The 15,510-nt window shown below is 43.8% G+C and overlaps 1 protein-coding gene across 3 annotated transcripts in view; it reads right to left on the bottom strand.

The window, feature by feature from the left end:
- Positions 1-14,202, bottom strand: part of LOC137306771 (A-kinase anchor protein 7-like) — a 54,930-nt gene extending 40,728 nt beyond the window's left edge. Inside the window, exons 1-3 of one of the 3 annotated variants that reach the window (XM_067976143.1) lie at positions 14,145-14,202; positions 7,088-7,174; positions 2,865-3,022 (exon numbers count right to left, since the gene is read on the bottom strand). In XM_067976143.1, the coding sequence (XP_067832244.1) occupies positions 2,865-3,022; positions 7,088-7,174; positions 14,145-14,169 (270 nt within the window). In that variant the 5' untranslated portion in view covers positions 14,170-14,202. Of the gene's footprint in view, positions 1-1,452; positions 1,565-2,864; positions 3,023-3,131; positions 3,205-7,087; positions 7,175-14,144 lie in introns of those variants that run through there. The other 2 variants (XM_067976152.1, XM_067976161.1) reach the window with 2 other exon arrangements.
- Between the last annotated feature and the right edge of the window lie 1,308 nt (positions 14,203-15,510).

The following is a 15,510-nucleotide window of genomic DNA, read 5'->3' as shown; positions in this document are numbered from 1 at the left end:
TCTACCACCCTTTGTGTGTAGAAATGTTTTCTAATCTCGCTCTTGAAAGGTCTGGCTCTAATTTTTAGACTGTGCCCCTACTCCTAGAATCCCCAACCAGCGGAAATAGTTTCTCTCTATCCACCCTATCTGTTCCCCTTAATATCTTATAAACTTCGATCAGATCACCCCATAACCTTCGAAACTCTAGAGAATAGAACCCCAATTTGTGTAATCTCTCCTCGTAACTTAATCCTTGAAGTCCGGGTATCATTCTAGTAAACCTACGCTGCACTCCCTCCAAGGCCAATATGTCCTTCCGAAGGTGCGGTGCCCAGAACTGCTCACAGTACTCCAGGTGTGGTCTAACCAGGGTTTTGTACAGCTGCAGCATAACTTCTGCCCCCTTGTACTCCAGTCCTCTAGATATAAAGGCCAGCATTCCATTAGCCTTATTGATTATTTTCTGCACCTGTTCATGACACTTCAATGATCTATGTACCTGAACCCCTAAGTCCCTTTGGACATCCACTGTTTTTAACTTTTTACCATTTAGAAAGTACCCTGTTCTATCCTTTTTTGATCCAAAGTGGATGACCTCACATTTGTCTACATTGAATTCCATTTGCCACAGTTTTGCCCATTCACCTAATCTATCAATATCACTTTGTAATTTTTTTGTAAGATATGGGGCAGGATTTTAACTGCCAAGTCTGGGTGGGTTCGGGGTGGGGGGAGCAAACAAAATAGCATTTTTATGGAGCGGGAGGGAATCCCGGCTCCAACCCGCCGAAAAACGCGTACGACCCAGAAGCATCTGGGTGCGCGCGCCGATCAGGAAGCCAGAAGTCCCACCAGCAATTAAATCCGTCCGGCTGATAATTAAAGGGGCAAATGTACCTCATTGAGGTACTTAAGGTAGTTTATTTTTTGCATATTGGACACTTAAAAAGATTTTACATTACCTGGGTGGCTTTCCCATGGCTTCCGATTCACGTCTGGTGAAACCAGGTGGGGAGGGCCGGAGCAATGAAAAATAGACTAAATAAAATTACATTTTCCATTGTAAAAAATAAATAAACATACCTTAAAACCGATGTCATCTGCACCCCCTCCCCCAATGTCCGATGTCTCTCTGATGTCACCCCCCCCTTCAATGTGCGATGTCTCTCCAATGTGACCTGCACCACCCCCCCCATCTCTCTCCCATGGCCGATGAGTTCGCTCTCTTTCTCTTCCTACCGTGCCCCCCCTCCCCCCAATATCTCGGATGTGTAGTGCCTCAGCCAGTCCGTCAATCCACCTACTTCCCTTCCGGGTTTCGTACCCCGCAAATCCTCACCTCCTCCTCCCTCGCATGCCCATGACTTGGTTGTTGATAATGGAACAAAATTAGTGACTCAGCTACTGTATCAGCAGTAACAGGACAAAGAACTCAGATTACAGGACTTCTTGCCTACATGATGGACACACCTTGCTGTTTTTAACCATTTGTCTTTGGCATGAAACAATGCCTCAGGTATAGTGCTGAATCGCATACTTAGGATCTGTCCAATGATGACAGCTCTCTCTGTACTTAGTGTTCCTGGAGAAACAGAAGGAGTTTAAGATTAACTACACTTCATTGTCAAATAGATGCCATCCTCATCAGTTAAGTGAACTTCAGTGCACTATATTCAAGCAAAAGTGGCAGATATTTTACAATTTTAGATAGTCACCAAGTTAACTCAGCCATGTGGAAGTTACTCAAATAATTTATATTTACTTCTAAAATAAAGCAATGTTATTTTCTTAGTGTTAAAGTTTATAGCCTATGTGTTCCTTCCTGATTTTTCAGTGGATCTGGAGTGGGCAGAGGCAGAGGCAGAAAGCAACTTTGATGGACTTTGCTGTGTCCCTATCCCCTTGGGGTTTTATGTTGGCTGGCCCCAACAGGGGAGCTGCACCCATCCATATGTGGGCAGATGCATGATAAATATTTGCAAAGGAGGGGAGCACGGATTCCACTGTGTTTCTTGACATATGCACTCTTGGAACACCGAAAGGAGGAGGTGCCCATTAGATCCCTGCCTCCAGTGTTCAGAGAAGGCCTCTGAAGCAAAGGAGGCCTCAGGACAATAATTGGAGGGGCTTGTGCAAGCACTCTCAGGTCATGGCCATGCATAGGCACCATTAATTAAACCAATTTTTCTTTATCTTAAAAGGGCCAGAATTTTTTTTTAAATCAGGCTACTTTCGGTCATTGCAGCAGACCCCCAGATTGCTGCAGCAACTCTCCACCCCTTACTGGCCCAACTCCCCGGCAGAGGTCAGGGAGCCTGCCTCCCTTATGTAAAAGGGCTCTGGAACCGGTCTTAAACCAGGGGCATCTGTGGCACAGACAGAAGTCCCACTCGATTGGAGAAGTGCTCCAACATCGGGTGAAAAATGTGGCCTACATTTTCAATCATTAAAATAAGTGAACTTGGCTGCAACAGAATGGTGAGACCCTAATTACAGCCCCCATACCGTGAATTCCTAATCTCAGCTGTATTGCTGATATGAGAAAAAAGGGTACACTGCATGGGAGAAAGCAAAGGGAAAGAGTTTGTCCACAGGACAGGCTTGTAGTCTGCACTCAGCCAAGAACATATCACTAGACTTTCACTGCCAGTTAATGTGTGACCCTAGAGGGAGAAAAGTGAAGGAATTTATTGTATTGTCCAAAAAAGTAAAAGTAATTAAGGTCATCCACAGAAACCATAAGGCAGTTCCAGGTTTCTGCCGACTGCTACAGAAGTGTTGTATAAACTGCGCAACAGACCTGTGGCTTCAAACACTGAACAAATTCCAAACTCCAAAAACAGATTCGACACAAGCGTAAATCTTTAACTGCTCAGTTATACCTGCTGATTTGTCACAGGAATTGATACAAAATAGTTTGGTGGCTCCCGTCTTCGTTCCCCAGCTGCAAGACATTTTTCTCCCATTTCTTGGGTCAGGTTATATTTTCGTTTTGGACGTCGAGTTTTGCGTCTTCTCCGTGCGCTCGTTTGGTCATGAACTAAATGAAAGCAAATTATGAAGATTGCTTTATCTGACCAATCTTCCACTCTAAAATAATAATTTAAATTTCCAAGCAACGTTTATAAATGGTTCGACATTTTGTTTACCCTTAATTCACCAAACACAATGAAACCAATTATCGTCATTTCTGCTTAATGCCATATCAGGGACAAAAAAAAAAATCAATGTGTTGTAATAACATACAGGATTATTTTATTCAGCAGAAATATCCTGCTGGAAAAACCCTCAATACTGCATTATCTGTCAAAGGAAGTCATGTGCCTTCCGGTCTTAAATCACAATCTGCAGCAAGACTTAGTTTCCTACATTGACCTGACTGCTCATTACTGACTAACTGCACCAACCACATATGAAGAAAAACAAATATTTTATGGTAATTATAGCAAAATGGGAGTGAGCAAGATAAAAGCCCTACTTGAATCGCCACAACCAAAAGACATATACCAATCTTTTGAAATCATCTTAAAACTGCAACTAAACCAGTCCCAACTTAAATATTCTTATTCTACAGTCACTCGCAATTTCTGGAATTTTTTGTTTGTTCCCTAAAAGCATTTTTTTTGTTCTTTAACCTTCTCTCAGAATGGAAAAGGAAAACACAAACACAAGCAACATTTCTAAAACAATTTGTAAAATTATTTTGAATTCTGATTTTATTTAGATTGTGTAAGCATTTTACTGGGGAGGTTCTCGAGTCAAATGATCCACTTATATTTATATTAGTGCCTCATCATATTGAAATATCTCAAAAGCACTTTACACAGTGAATTATTTTTCAAGCGTAGCAATTATGTAGGCAAATTACACAGCTATTCTGAACCAGCAAAATCCCATAAACAGCGATGAGATGAATCACGAGTTAATCTGGATGCCATAGGGTTCCAATAAACTAAGTGTAAAATCAAAACAAAATCACAATTCAAATAAACTCTGCACATAACTTTTGAAAGAAATCAAAGTTTTATAAAAGTCAACTAGCATTTTACAGATTCCAGCACAACACCTTAGGCTCGATTTTACAAAGGTGGAGGGTGGGCAGCTGGGGGGGTGGAGGGGGTGAAAGTGCGCCTGACAAACCCACATGATCAAAACTTACCATTTCTGACGCGATCGCATGGTGACTGCTGATGATTAATGTCCTCTCGGGTTTTGCACCCAGCAGCTAGCCTGATTGCAGCTCCTGACGGCAGCCAGCCTGTCAACGGGGGCAGGAGAGAGAGCGAGAGAGAAGTGGCAAAGAGAGCGAGCGGGAAGTGGCAAAGAGAGCGAGCGGGAAGTGGCAAAGAGAGCGAGCGGGAAGTGGCAAAGAGAGAGCGAGCGAAGTGGCAAAGAGAGAGCGAGCGAAGTGGCAAAGAGAGAGCGAGCGAAGTGGCAAAGAGAGAGCGAGCGAAGTGGCAAAGAGAGAGCGAGCGAAGTGGCAAAGAAGAGAGCGAGCGAAGTGGCAAAGAGAGAGCGAGCGAAGTGGCAAAGAGAGAGCGAGCGAAGTGGCAAAGAGAAGCGAGCGGAAACTGGCAAGAGAGAGAGCGGGGAAGTGGCAAAGAGAGAGAGCGGGAAGTGGCAAAGAGAGAGAGAGGGAAGTGGCAAAGAGAGAGAGAGGGAAGTGGCAAAGAGAGAGAGAGGGAAGTGGCAAAGAGAGAGAGAGGGAAGTGGCAAAGAGAGAGAGAGGGAAGTGGCAAAGAGAGAGAGAGGGAAGTGGCAAGAGAGAGAGAGGGAAGTGGCAAGAGAGAGAGAGAGGAAGTGGCAAAGAGAGAGAGAGGGAAGTGGCAAAGAGAGAGAGAGAGAAGTGGCAAAGAGAGAGAGAGAGAGAAGTGGCAAAGAGAGAGAGAGAGAGAAGTGGCAAAGAGAGAGAGAGAGAGAAGTGGCAAAGAGAGAGAGAGAGAAGTGGCAAAGAGAGAGAGAGAGAGAAGTGGCAAAGAGAGAGAGAGAGAGAGAAGTGGCAAAGAGAGAGAGAGAGAAGTGGCAAAGAGAGAGAGAGAGAGAAGTGGCAAAGAGAGAGAGAGGGAAGTGGCAAAGAGAGAGAGAGGGAAGTGGCAAAGAGAGAGAGAGGGAAGTGGCAAAGAGAGAGAGAGGGAAGTGGCAAAGAGAGAGAGGAGAGAAGTGGCAAAGAGAGAGAGGAGAGAAGTGGCAAAGAGAGAGAGGGAGAGAAGTGGCAAAGAGAGAGAGAGAGCAGGGGAAGAGAGAGAGAGGAAGAAGAGAGAGAGCAAAGAGAGAGAAAGATCGGGAGAGAGAGAGGGGTAGATCGGGGAGAGAGAGAGGGAAGATCGGGGAGAGAGAGAGGGAAGATCGGGGAGAGAGAGAGGGGAAGATCGGGAGAGAGAGAGGGAAGATCGGGGAGAGAGAGAGGGGAAGATCGGGGAGAGAGAGAGGGAAGATCGGGGAGAGAGAGAGGGGAAGATCGGGAGAGAGAGAGGGGGAAGATCGGGGAGAGAGAGAGGGGAAGATCGGGGAGAGAGAGAGGGGAAGATCGGGGAGAGAGAGAGGGGAAGATCGGGAGAGAGAGAGGGAAGATCGGGAGAGAGAGAGGGGAAGATCGGGGAGAGAGAGAGGGGAAGATCGGGGAGAGAGAGAGGGGAAGATCGGGGAGAGCGAGAGGGGAAGATCGGGGAGAGCGAGAGGGGAAGATCGGGGAGAGCGAGAGGGGAAGATCGGGAGAGCGAGAGGGGAAGATCGGGGAGAGAGAGAGGGGAAGATCGGGAGAGAGAGAGGGAAGATCGGGGAGAGAGAGAGGGAGATCGGGGAGAGAGAGAGGGAAGATCGGGAGAGAGAGAGGGGAAGATCGGGAGAGAGAGAGGGGAAGATCGGGGAGAGAGAGAGGGGAAGATCGGGGAGAGAGAGAGGGAAGATCGGGGAGAGAGAGAGGGGAAGATCGGGGAGAGAGAGAGGGGAAGATCGGGGAGAGAGAGAGGGGAAGATCGGGGAGAGAGAGAGGGGAAGATCGGGGAGAGAGAGAGGGGAAGATCGGGGAGAGAGAGAGGGGAAGATCGGGGAGAGAGAGAGGGGAAGATCGGGGAGAGAGAGAGGGGAAGATCGGGGAGAGAGAGAGGGAAGATCGGGGAGAGAGAGAGGGGAAGATCGGGGAGAGAGAGAGGGGAAGATCGGGGAGAGAGAGAGGGGGAGATCGGGGAGAGAGAGAGGGGAAGATCGGGGAGAGAGAGAGGGGAAGATCGGGGAGAGAGAGAGGGGAAGATCGGGGAGAGAGAGAGAGGGGAAGATCGGGGAGAGAGAGAGAGGGAAGATCGGGAGAGAGAGAGAGGGAAGATCGGGGAGAGAGAGAGAGGGGAAGATCGGGGAGAGAGAGAGAGGGGAAGATCGGGGAGAGAGAGAGAGGGGAAGATCGGGGAGAGGAGAGAGGGGAAGATCGGGGAGAGAGAGAGAGGGGATCGGGAAGAGAGAGAGAGGGGAAGATCGGGGAGAGAGAGAGAGGGGAAGATCGGGGAGAGAGAGAGGGGAAGATCGGGGAGAGAGAGAGGGGAAGATCGGGGAGAGAGAGAGGGGAAGATCGGGGAGAGAGAAAGAGAGAGAGAGAGAGAAAGATCGAGGAGAGAAAGATCGAGGAGAGAGAGAGAGGAGGGGGAAAGGAAGATCGGGGGTTGAAGAGGGGGACATTGGAGCGGGTGACATCGGACATCGGAGCAGGGTGCAAAGTTAGGTTCATTTCGTGTTTTTTTATTTAACTTATTTAGTATCTTGTTGCCCGATCTGGTCCTTCGCGCCTGCTTTCACCAGGCGTGAATCAGAATCGGTGGGCAAGCCTCAGTGAGGTACATTTGGCTCTTTAACTGTCATCCCGCTGGCTTTAATTGCTGGCGCGACTTCAGTTTTCAGGTCGTCCACGCACTCTCAGGTGGGTCGCTGGGAAACTCGGTGGGTTGGAGCCGGCTTCCGAACCCGAATGGGATTTCCATGATTTTCGGAACCCCCCCTCCCGCCCCCGCAATTGCCTCCTAAAATCACCCCCTTTAACTTTGAACATAATTATTTAAAAAAACACATTCGAATGTTCAGCTGAATCATACATTAGTGGAGTCCTTTTAAACCTCACCTTCAAACAATTCCTTAATATCCGTCTCATAAAATGGAAGTTCTGCAAGCTCCTTGAGGGTCATGGAGCAGTCTTGAAAGAACTCACCTATTACAGCAAAAATTAACAGTTTAAATCATATAGAACTGTTTAACAGAATATAGTCCCCAACAGCAATTTCCCTTTTCAATGGGATAAAGGATATACATGAACAAATGAATGGCAGAAGCAGCTGACATTCTTTTAAACAGCAATTAGATATTTATCTGGTAATGAAATGGGTTAATACTCAATATGTACAGACATAGGTTACAGGATACTCTTAATTCTGTATTAACAGCATCAGCCTTGGATTTTGTTTTGCCTGGGGGGGGGGGGGGGGGAGGAGAAAGCGGGGAAGGGCAGGAGCCTAACCTAGTCCGACTCTTTCCACTCTGCCATGTGGGGTTTTGTTCCATCCAGCACACACATTACAGATGTAAATCAGGTCAGCATTTAATCTCACTAGCCTCTAAGCTTATGAAAAATATATGGGTACATATTTGGCATCATTGTCTCACAATTTGAAAAGTGATTACTTGCACATGGAAGGAGGATGTCAGCATCAACAACCTTCCATCTTGGATTGGCAGCCAGATTGACTTCCTGACCAGAAAGGAGAAATGGCTGGTGAAAGAGAGAAAGGGAAAAACACAAATTAAGCTAGTTACACCATCTCTCCACAGTTTTCTTGCTTCATGCTTTATGACAGGCCTGCAGTCGCTCCCGGTCATGTTTATAATATATTGGCGAAGCCTCCAATGCAAACATCATAGTATAGTGCGAGCACGGTTTGAGTTATGAACAAGAGATTCAAGAAAATCATGGAGAGGTTCATTCTTTCTTTAAAAAAACTTCTGGTATAGGGAGGGAATTGAGGGGTTGAAGCCTTAATTCTCTACTCTTCACCCCACTGCTCTCCAGAGCTTTCCCCTCACTCCCTCCAGTCTCTCACTGCTTTCATCACCAACTCCAAGTGTCCACGCCTTTCTACCCATTCCACACCTTCTATTGCCACATTCTTGACCACGACCTGGGAATCAGCTTGAAGTTCTTTAAAATGTCACTGCATTTTTACCAGTAAGCACTTTAAACAGTTTATACCCAGGTCCTGGTCACAGCTGCAGATGTGGCCATGCCACATAGCAGCAACATCTGCAACTCCCCTCCCATTGTTCCCATCCACCAGGCTCCCCCTCTCAGTACTCTAATAGCACATCACTATTCCCATTCTTTCACACTGCAAGACCACTATCCCATCAAGCCCCAGAATCCTTTCCCACTACTCATACACTCCACAACTCCCTCCCAGTACTCCATTATAAAATATTCCTACACTTCAACTGCACCCTTCAACAACTAGACCACCTCCCAATACTACCAAAAGTGACTACACTTCAAAAGTACTTAATTGGCTGTGAAGCCTTTTAGGACATTCCGAGATCGTGAAAGTCGCTATATAAATACAAGTCTTTCTTTCTTACTAAACCCAAATCATTCTTTTCTTCTTGCCTCCCTCCCCAATACTTGAACACATCTATCTACCTGCAACATCTTCCCTACCATCTTCCTCTAGACCCTGGACTGCTGCTGCTATTTTTAAAAAACATTTCCTTAAAGATAAACCAACACATCATCATGCTCAAGATCACCAATTTATAATTTCTGTGAAAATGTAGACAATTACATAATTTGAACCAGAAAATACTAATAGTCCCATAATACTATCAAAATTCTGATTATTCAATAACCATAAGTCAGTAGCCCTTTTTTGAGCGTACGTTGTCCTCTTTGTTGTTCGTGCCCTGGAGGGAAGCTCCCAAGTGCGTGAGCAAACTGGACAATCTGCCAATGCTATTGCCATTCAAACAGCAGGACACTAGTCCATAGGTGGCACACCATCCAAATGTTCTTCAGTGTTATTTTAAAGCTGGTGTTCCAGAATAATGCTAATCACATCTTCAGAGTCAGGATCAGGAACTTTCAGGCAGCGAAAAAGAAAATTTTTTAAAAAGCAGAGAGCTCTAACCTTGGGTCTTCCTACAGAAAAGTCTCAGCTAATACTTTAGTAGTGTTGGCAGGCTAGCCAAACAAGCAGAACTGGCCAGTGAACATTGTTTATCAGAAAGGCTGCGAATGAATCACCTCTTGAACTGATTAAAGGATCTATGATTTGAGGTTTACCTGGCAAATACCAAGTTTTTGCCTTTCTGAACTGGAGGCAATGTGTAAAAGATTATGATGAGAGCAATGCTCTGATGGGCTTCAGTTGCGCTACACAATTTGCTTCGGTTAAAGTATGAGGCAAAGATGAATTAAAATTTTAATTATTATTAACAATAAATAACACTTTCTTATTTTGTTCATGACATGCTGTCATCAGCTCACGTGTTCCTATATTTACTGCTGTTCTTCAGTACTGCTTGCCTTTAACTCTCAATTGTGGAAAACAAGTTTTCTAATAGAGGTTATCTAACTCATCATTATAAGGCTTAGTCCATATAACATTCATTTTATGAGGTCAGGGATCACAACGATACCTCCACTCCATAGAAAAATTTACTCCAAGCATATTTTTGTGTCAAATGCACAATCAATATACACTAAATGGTACAACTTTAAAAGCAGTGAGACTTACAGATTCAGATACATAAACATTTAAAAGTGTGAGGACAAGTTGGCAAAGTTGTAAAAAAAAACCTATAGAATCCTAGGTTTTATAAACGGGGCATAGGTACAAAAGTAGAGGCAATGCTAAACCTATACAAACCACTGGTTAAGCCAGTGTGTCCAGGTTTGGGCACTACACTTTAGGAAGGAAATCCAGGCTATGGAGAGCCAATAATGAAACACCATGAAAAAATAAAGAGATAAAGATAATATTGAAACTAAAGAAAAAGGCATAATCTAAGTACATAGACAATAAAGGACAGGATGATAAGAGGTTAGGAAAGAAGTAAAAAAAAATTAGGAAAGCAAAGAGGAACTATGAAATTAAATTATCAAGGAATATTAAAAGAAATAGTAAAGTATTCTACAGACACATAAATAACAAAAGAAAGATCACTATAGGGATATGGCCACTGAGGGATGCACAAGATAAACTCACAGGTCGTGACAGCGAAATGGCAGAAATATTGAATATTTATTTTGCCTCAGTATTTACCAGGGAGACTAACAAAGTGGGCAGGACATTAGAAGAAGCAAAAGACATTTAAGATAGAAAGCTGGGAGATAATTGATAAGCTAATAAAACCCCTGGTCCGGTTGGACTGCATCCGTGCATATTAAAAGAAGTTAGGGAAAAGATAGGTTTATAAAAATTCATTAGAAAAGAGAATAGTGCAAGAGGACTGTTGGACAGCTATTATTATTCCTACATTTAAAAAAGGGAGATAGAACAAGTCGAGGGGACTAGAGACCAGTTAGCTTAACGTTGGTGGTAGGAAAGTTAATGGAATATTTATTGAAAGATGTAATAGAATAACATCTAGAAATCGAAAATATAATAAAAAGTAGTCAGCATGGATTTGAAAAAGGAAGGTCATGTTTGACCAACCTTATTGAATTCTTTGAAGAAGTAACAGAAGGAGTAGACAAGGGTAATGCAGTAGATACATATTTGGATTTTCAAATGGCCTTCGATAAGACACCACATTGAAGACTCACAATTAAGGTCAGGGCATGTGGAGTCAGGGAACAAAGCAACAAAATGAATAGCAAGCTCACTACATATCAAAAATCAGACAGTAGGGGTTAGGGGTAGTTACTCAGACTGGCAAAAGGTGGGAAGTGGTGTTCCACGAGGATTGGTGCTGGGACTACTGTTGTTCACCATTTACATTAACGATTTGAATTTGGGAATCGGAAGTACAATTTCAAAATTTGCAAACGACACCAAATTGGGGGGTATAGTTAATAATGAGGAGGACTGCGACAAAATACAAGATGACATTAATAAACTTGCAGGATGAATGTGTAATTAGCAACTGGATTTCAACATAGATAAGTGTGAGGTGGTGCATTTTGCTAGGAAGAACAAAAAGGCCTCATACGCCTTTGAAAATAAGAATCTAAATGAGGTAGAGGACCAAATGGATCTAGGGGTACAGGTACACAAATCACTAAAGGTAGCGACATAGGTTAACAATGCCATACAAAAGCAAACCAAGCACTGGGGTTCAATTCTAGAGGGATAGAATTGAAAAGCAGAGAAGTTATGTTAAACATAACTAAATATGTATAGAACCTTGGTTAGACAACACTTGGAGTACTGTGCACAGTTCTGGTTTGCATAATTATAAAAAGGATATAGAGGCACTGGAGAAAGTGCAAAAACAGATTTACAAGGATGATACCCAAACTGAGAGGTTACACCTATCGGGAAAGATTGAACAGGCTCTTTGCTCCAGAAAAGAGAAGGCTGAGAGGTAATCTGTTAGAGGTCTTTAAGATTATGAAAGGGATTGATAGGGTAGATGTAGAGAAGATGTTTCCGCTTGTCAGGAGTCCAAAACTCGGGGCATAAATATAAGATAGTAACAAATAAATCCAATAGTTAATTCAGGAGAAACTTCTTTATCCAGAGAGTGGTTAGAATGTGGAACTCGTCTCCACAAGGAGTAGTTGAGGCAAATAGCACAGATGCATTAATGGGGAAGCTACATAAACACGTGAGGGAGAAAGGAATAGAAGGTTACGCTGATAGGATCAGATGAAGAGGGGTAGGAGGCAGCTCTTGTGGAGCACAAGCACCAGCATGGACCAGTTGGGCCGAATGGCTCGTTTCTGTGCTGCACATTCTATGTAAAGGAAATCAAGGCTATGGAGAGGGTGCAGAAGAGAGCCACTAAGATGATGCAGGGGTTAAGAGGTTACAGTTGTGAGGCGAGATTAGAAAAAAATGGAGCATTTTTATTAGAGCAGACAGTTAAGGAGAGAATTGATCGAGATGTTCAAAATTATTTACAGTTTTGATCAGGTAAATAGGGAAAAACAACTTCCACTGGTCAATAACCAGAGGGATTAAGTTTAAGATAGTCCCTAAAAGAACAAAGGGAAGGTTAGGAGATGGTTTTTATTACTGAGGGGTGGGAGGAATGGAATGTCTCATCAGAAACACCTACGTCAGCAAAATCCATAATAGTTTTTAAAAGGGAAGCGCATAAATAACTGAAAAAGAAAAAAAACTACGAGGAAAAGGAATAAGTGGATAGCAGAGTCAGCACTGGCTCAATGGGCCGACTAGTCTCCTTCTGTACTGTACAATTTTATGAAAGTGCAACATAAGTAAAACATTGAATTTTCAAAGCAAAACGTAGAGAGTCCACAGGATTTTCCAAGTTATGAGAGGGAACTGAATACAGTTTTATAATTAAAGGTTTCCATCTAACAGCAGAGACGTCAAACCTCCAACAAGTTCCACGTGTAGGTGCATTAGAATTACCCCAATTCTCCATCTCTACAACACACACGTGTGACTGTTTCCCCGTGACTCACTTGGTTGCTCCTGCTTTAGATTGGACAATTCCAACCCTCCGTCTCTTACTTCGATAACCACGTCTACCATTTGAATTGTATTGGATCCAAATTATGACAAAGATTTGCTCGTAATTGTATTTTCAGCAGAAGAGATGTTTATATTCTAGAAACATGCTTACACAATACCACCATACAAGCCTCAATTATTACTTCACCGATTGCTGAGCTTAGGACCAGCACTCCTGAGTCCTACACCTTTTACAGGCACCAATCCAAAACTATAGTAACCGTTGTTGGACATTGATGCTTCATGGGTTTAAATGGTTTTCTGTTTCTTCTTATTCGTGAATGTGATTTTGAGTTTTATGGAAGCTCTCTAATCTTTTATGCAAAACGCGTACCCCGATTTATTCATGATGTTGAAATAGGGAATTGTCACTTTAAATATCAAAAGGAATTAGAAGTTATGTTGCCGGCTTAATATCCTTTTCATCGTTCTCTAATTGATTGAGTATTGATGCAGAACCTCGCTGTGGGTTGCGATGGTTCTCGTGTGCCTAGTATGAAATTTAAATGTGTAGTTGAAGTGCTCGCAACTGTTAGAATCCGTTGCAGTCCTGACCTTAGCCTAACCCCATTTCTCCGATGTTGAAGAATTGCTCAATGGCAAAGATTAGAACATCCATATCCAGCCCACTGGCCTGAGGAGCCTACTTTAATTGGACCAATAGGGCTGGCACTGGGTAACCGGACAGAGAACAGTACAAGTGCCCCCTTTTAGGAGGGCACAACAAATATAATAATCTAACCTGAGGCCCAATAAAACTGAAAGAGGCATAACATAAATCTAAATCAGGGTCTCCTTGTCCTGGTCTATTAAACAACTAACACCCTGCCTTGCCCAGTGGTCGCGGAAGGTCTGGAGGGTACCGGCTGGCACCGCATGCTCCCTCTCCAGGACCACCTGGTTGCAGAGAAGCAGGGAGCCAGACCGATCCTCCCCGTGCGACCCACGCATCCTGGACCTGTGGGTGACTCTTTTGGCCAGGCCCAGGATCAGACCCACAAGAAGGTCTCCAACTTCCCCCCCCCCCCCCCGCCCCCTTACTTTACTGTTTGTGGGGTTTTCCCCCAAATTCAATTCCCTTTTTCTTTTGCAGCTGTAAGTAATAAACCAAACCTGAGTCTACTGAAAGGAGTCCCCAACTATGTTCATGTTGGACTCTCTCTTGTTTCTAATAGTGGATTAAATGCCGATGAACTTTGTTATTCTCTATGGAAACATTCTCTCCGTGCTCGCCCAGGAGGAGGAATGTTCAGCTGATTGGCCCCGTTAACGTGCTGCTGGCCGACGTCCCTATCAAAAAGGCCAGGAAGTCACCGGGAAGCAGGAGACCACCGCCGGGGACAAGATAAGAGCTCCAGGAGTGTAATCCCGGTCAGGGGCGGGGGCCCAAGCTTTCCTTGTACAGCCTGGAGAAGCTCTCATACTGCTCCCGGCTCACAAGGAAACCTGTACAAAATGTTTTAAAACTCAACTCAACTCAACTCTCCTTACCCCCGGCTGCTGTTCCCGCCGGCATGTTTTGCCCGCTGGACAAGCCACCGCTGTTCCCCCGTTCAGGCCTCAGGTTAAAATAGCAGATGATTTAATTGGAGCCCGATCTGCATATTTAAAGAGGACCCCTCGGACTTGGAACAGGTTTCCTTACCACCTGCAATTAAAAGTCGGTAAGTCCCCAGCTCCATTTTAACTGCCCCTCCTTCACCTGGTTTCCACCAGGCAGGTGGAGTAAACATCGACTCTTCTCAGTCTAGATGTGGAGATGCCGGTGATGGACTGGGGTTGACAATTGTAAACAATTTTACAACACCAAGTTATTGCTGGACTATAACTTGGTGTTGTAAAATTGTTTACACTTCTCAGTCTAGGTTCCTGTTAAAATCTTAACAGGAAATTGAACTTGTATCCCATTAGTGTTTCATCATGCTGCATGTGGACTGATTACCCCTCATTTTCTGTGATCTCAGCAGGCTTTTCACAAAAATGCTGTCATATTTCTGTGTAGAGAGATGGTATAAACTGAAGAGCAAGTTATACGAATTGTAAAATGAGAAAAGGTTACATTGACCATCAATTCTATTCCCTCCACAGACCATGTACAACTTGCCCATACAAACTCCAGAGGGAGGCAATAGGTAAACTTCTAAAATAAAACTGAAATTTTTCCCTAGCAGGAGTCATTCACAGAATGAATAGAAAATCAAATCTTTTACCATGCATTCCAAGCTTTCACCAAGGATGCTGATTTTTTTTTTAAATCATCCTTAGTCTGTTATCTGACATATCATTTTCCAATGTAACTGAACTAAAAACCTGCAAAATATTTTGAGGGACAGGGCATACGTTTGGGACTAAATGATAAACAATTGTCCTGGTTTTAGTTTAGCAAGTGCAGACATTACCTTTTGCTGTTTATCACACAATTGGCTCAGGCTTCTGGCTCCATGATTTAGTCATCCAAATATTTTTTTTAAACTGCAAGTAAAATTAACAATCAGTGTTGCTACGGCTTGCTCATATAACTGTTTCATGAATTGCATTACTTTAAATTTCTCACCGCATGCCTTCATGATGGCTCAGCTTTGAGCTGTCTGAGGTACCTATACAGCAAGGACAGAAATAACCCTGCTCACCAGGTTTCAGCTGAAGGTCACAAGCATTAATATTATCAGGAGATTGCATGGTCACTTGAGATCTATCATCATGGCTGTAAATATGTTGCTTCATTGCAGAAAAATCTAAATGATCAGTACAATTAGGGGAAAAATGTTTGAGTTCCTTTACTTTGCTTGAAAGAAGACTAATTTGAGCATTTCTTATGGGTGACATATAATATTGTGCATCCATCATGAGTATTTAA

The sequence above is a fragment of the Heptranchias perlo genome, chromosome 3 (assembly GCF_035084215.1).
Source record: "Heptranchias perlo isolate sHepPer1 chromosome 3, sHepPer1.hap1, whole genome shotgun sequence".
In the NCBI taxonomy this organism is placed as follows: domain Eukaryota; kingdom Metazoa; phylum Chordata; class Chondrichthyes; order Hexanchiformes; family Hexanchidae; genus Heptranchias; species Heptranchias perlo.
Note: the sequence above shows the minus strand (reverse complement) of the source record. Positions and strands in the feature narration are given on the sequence as shown.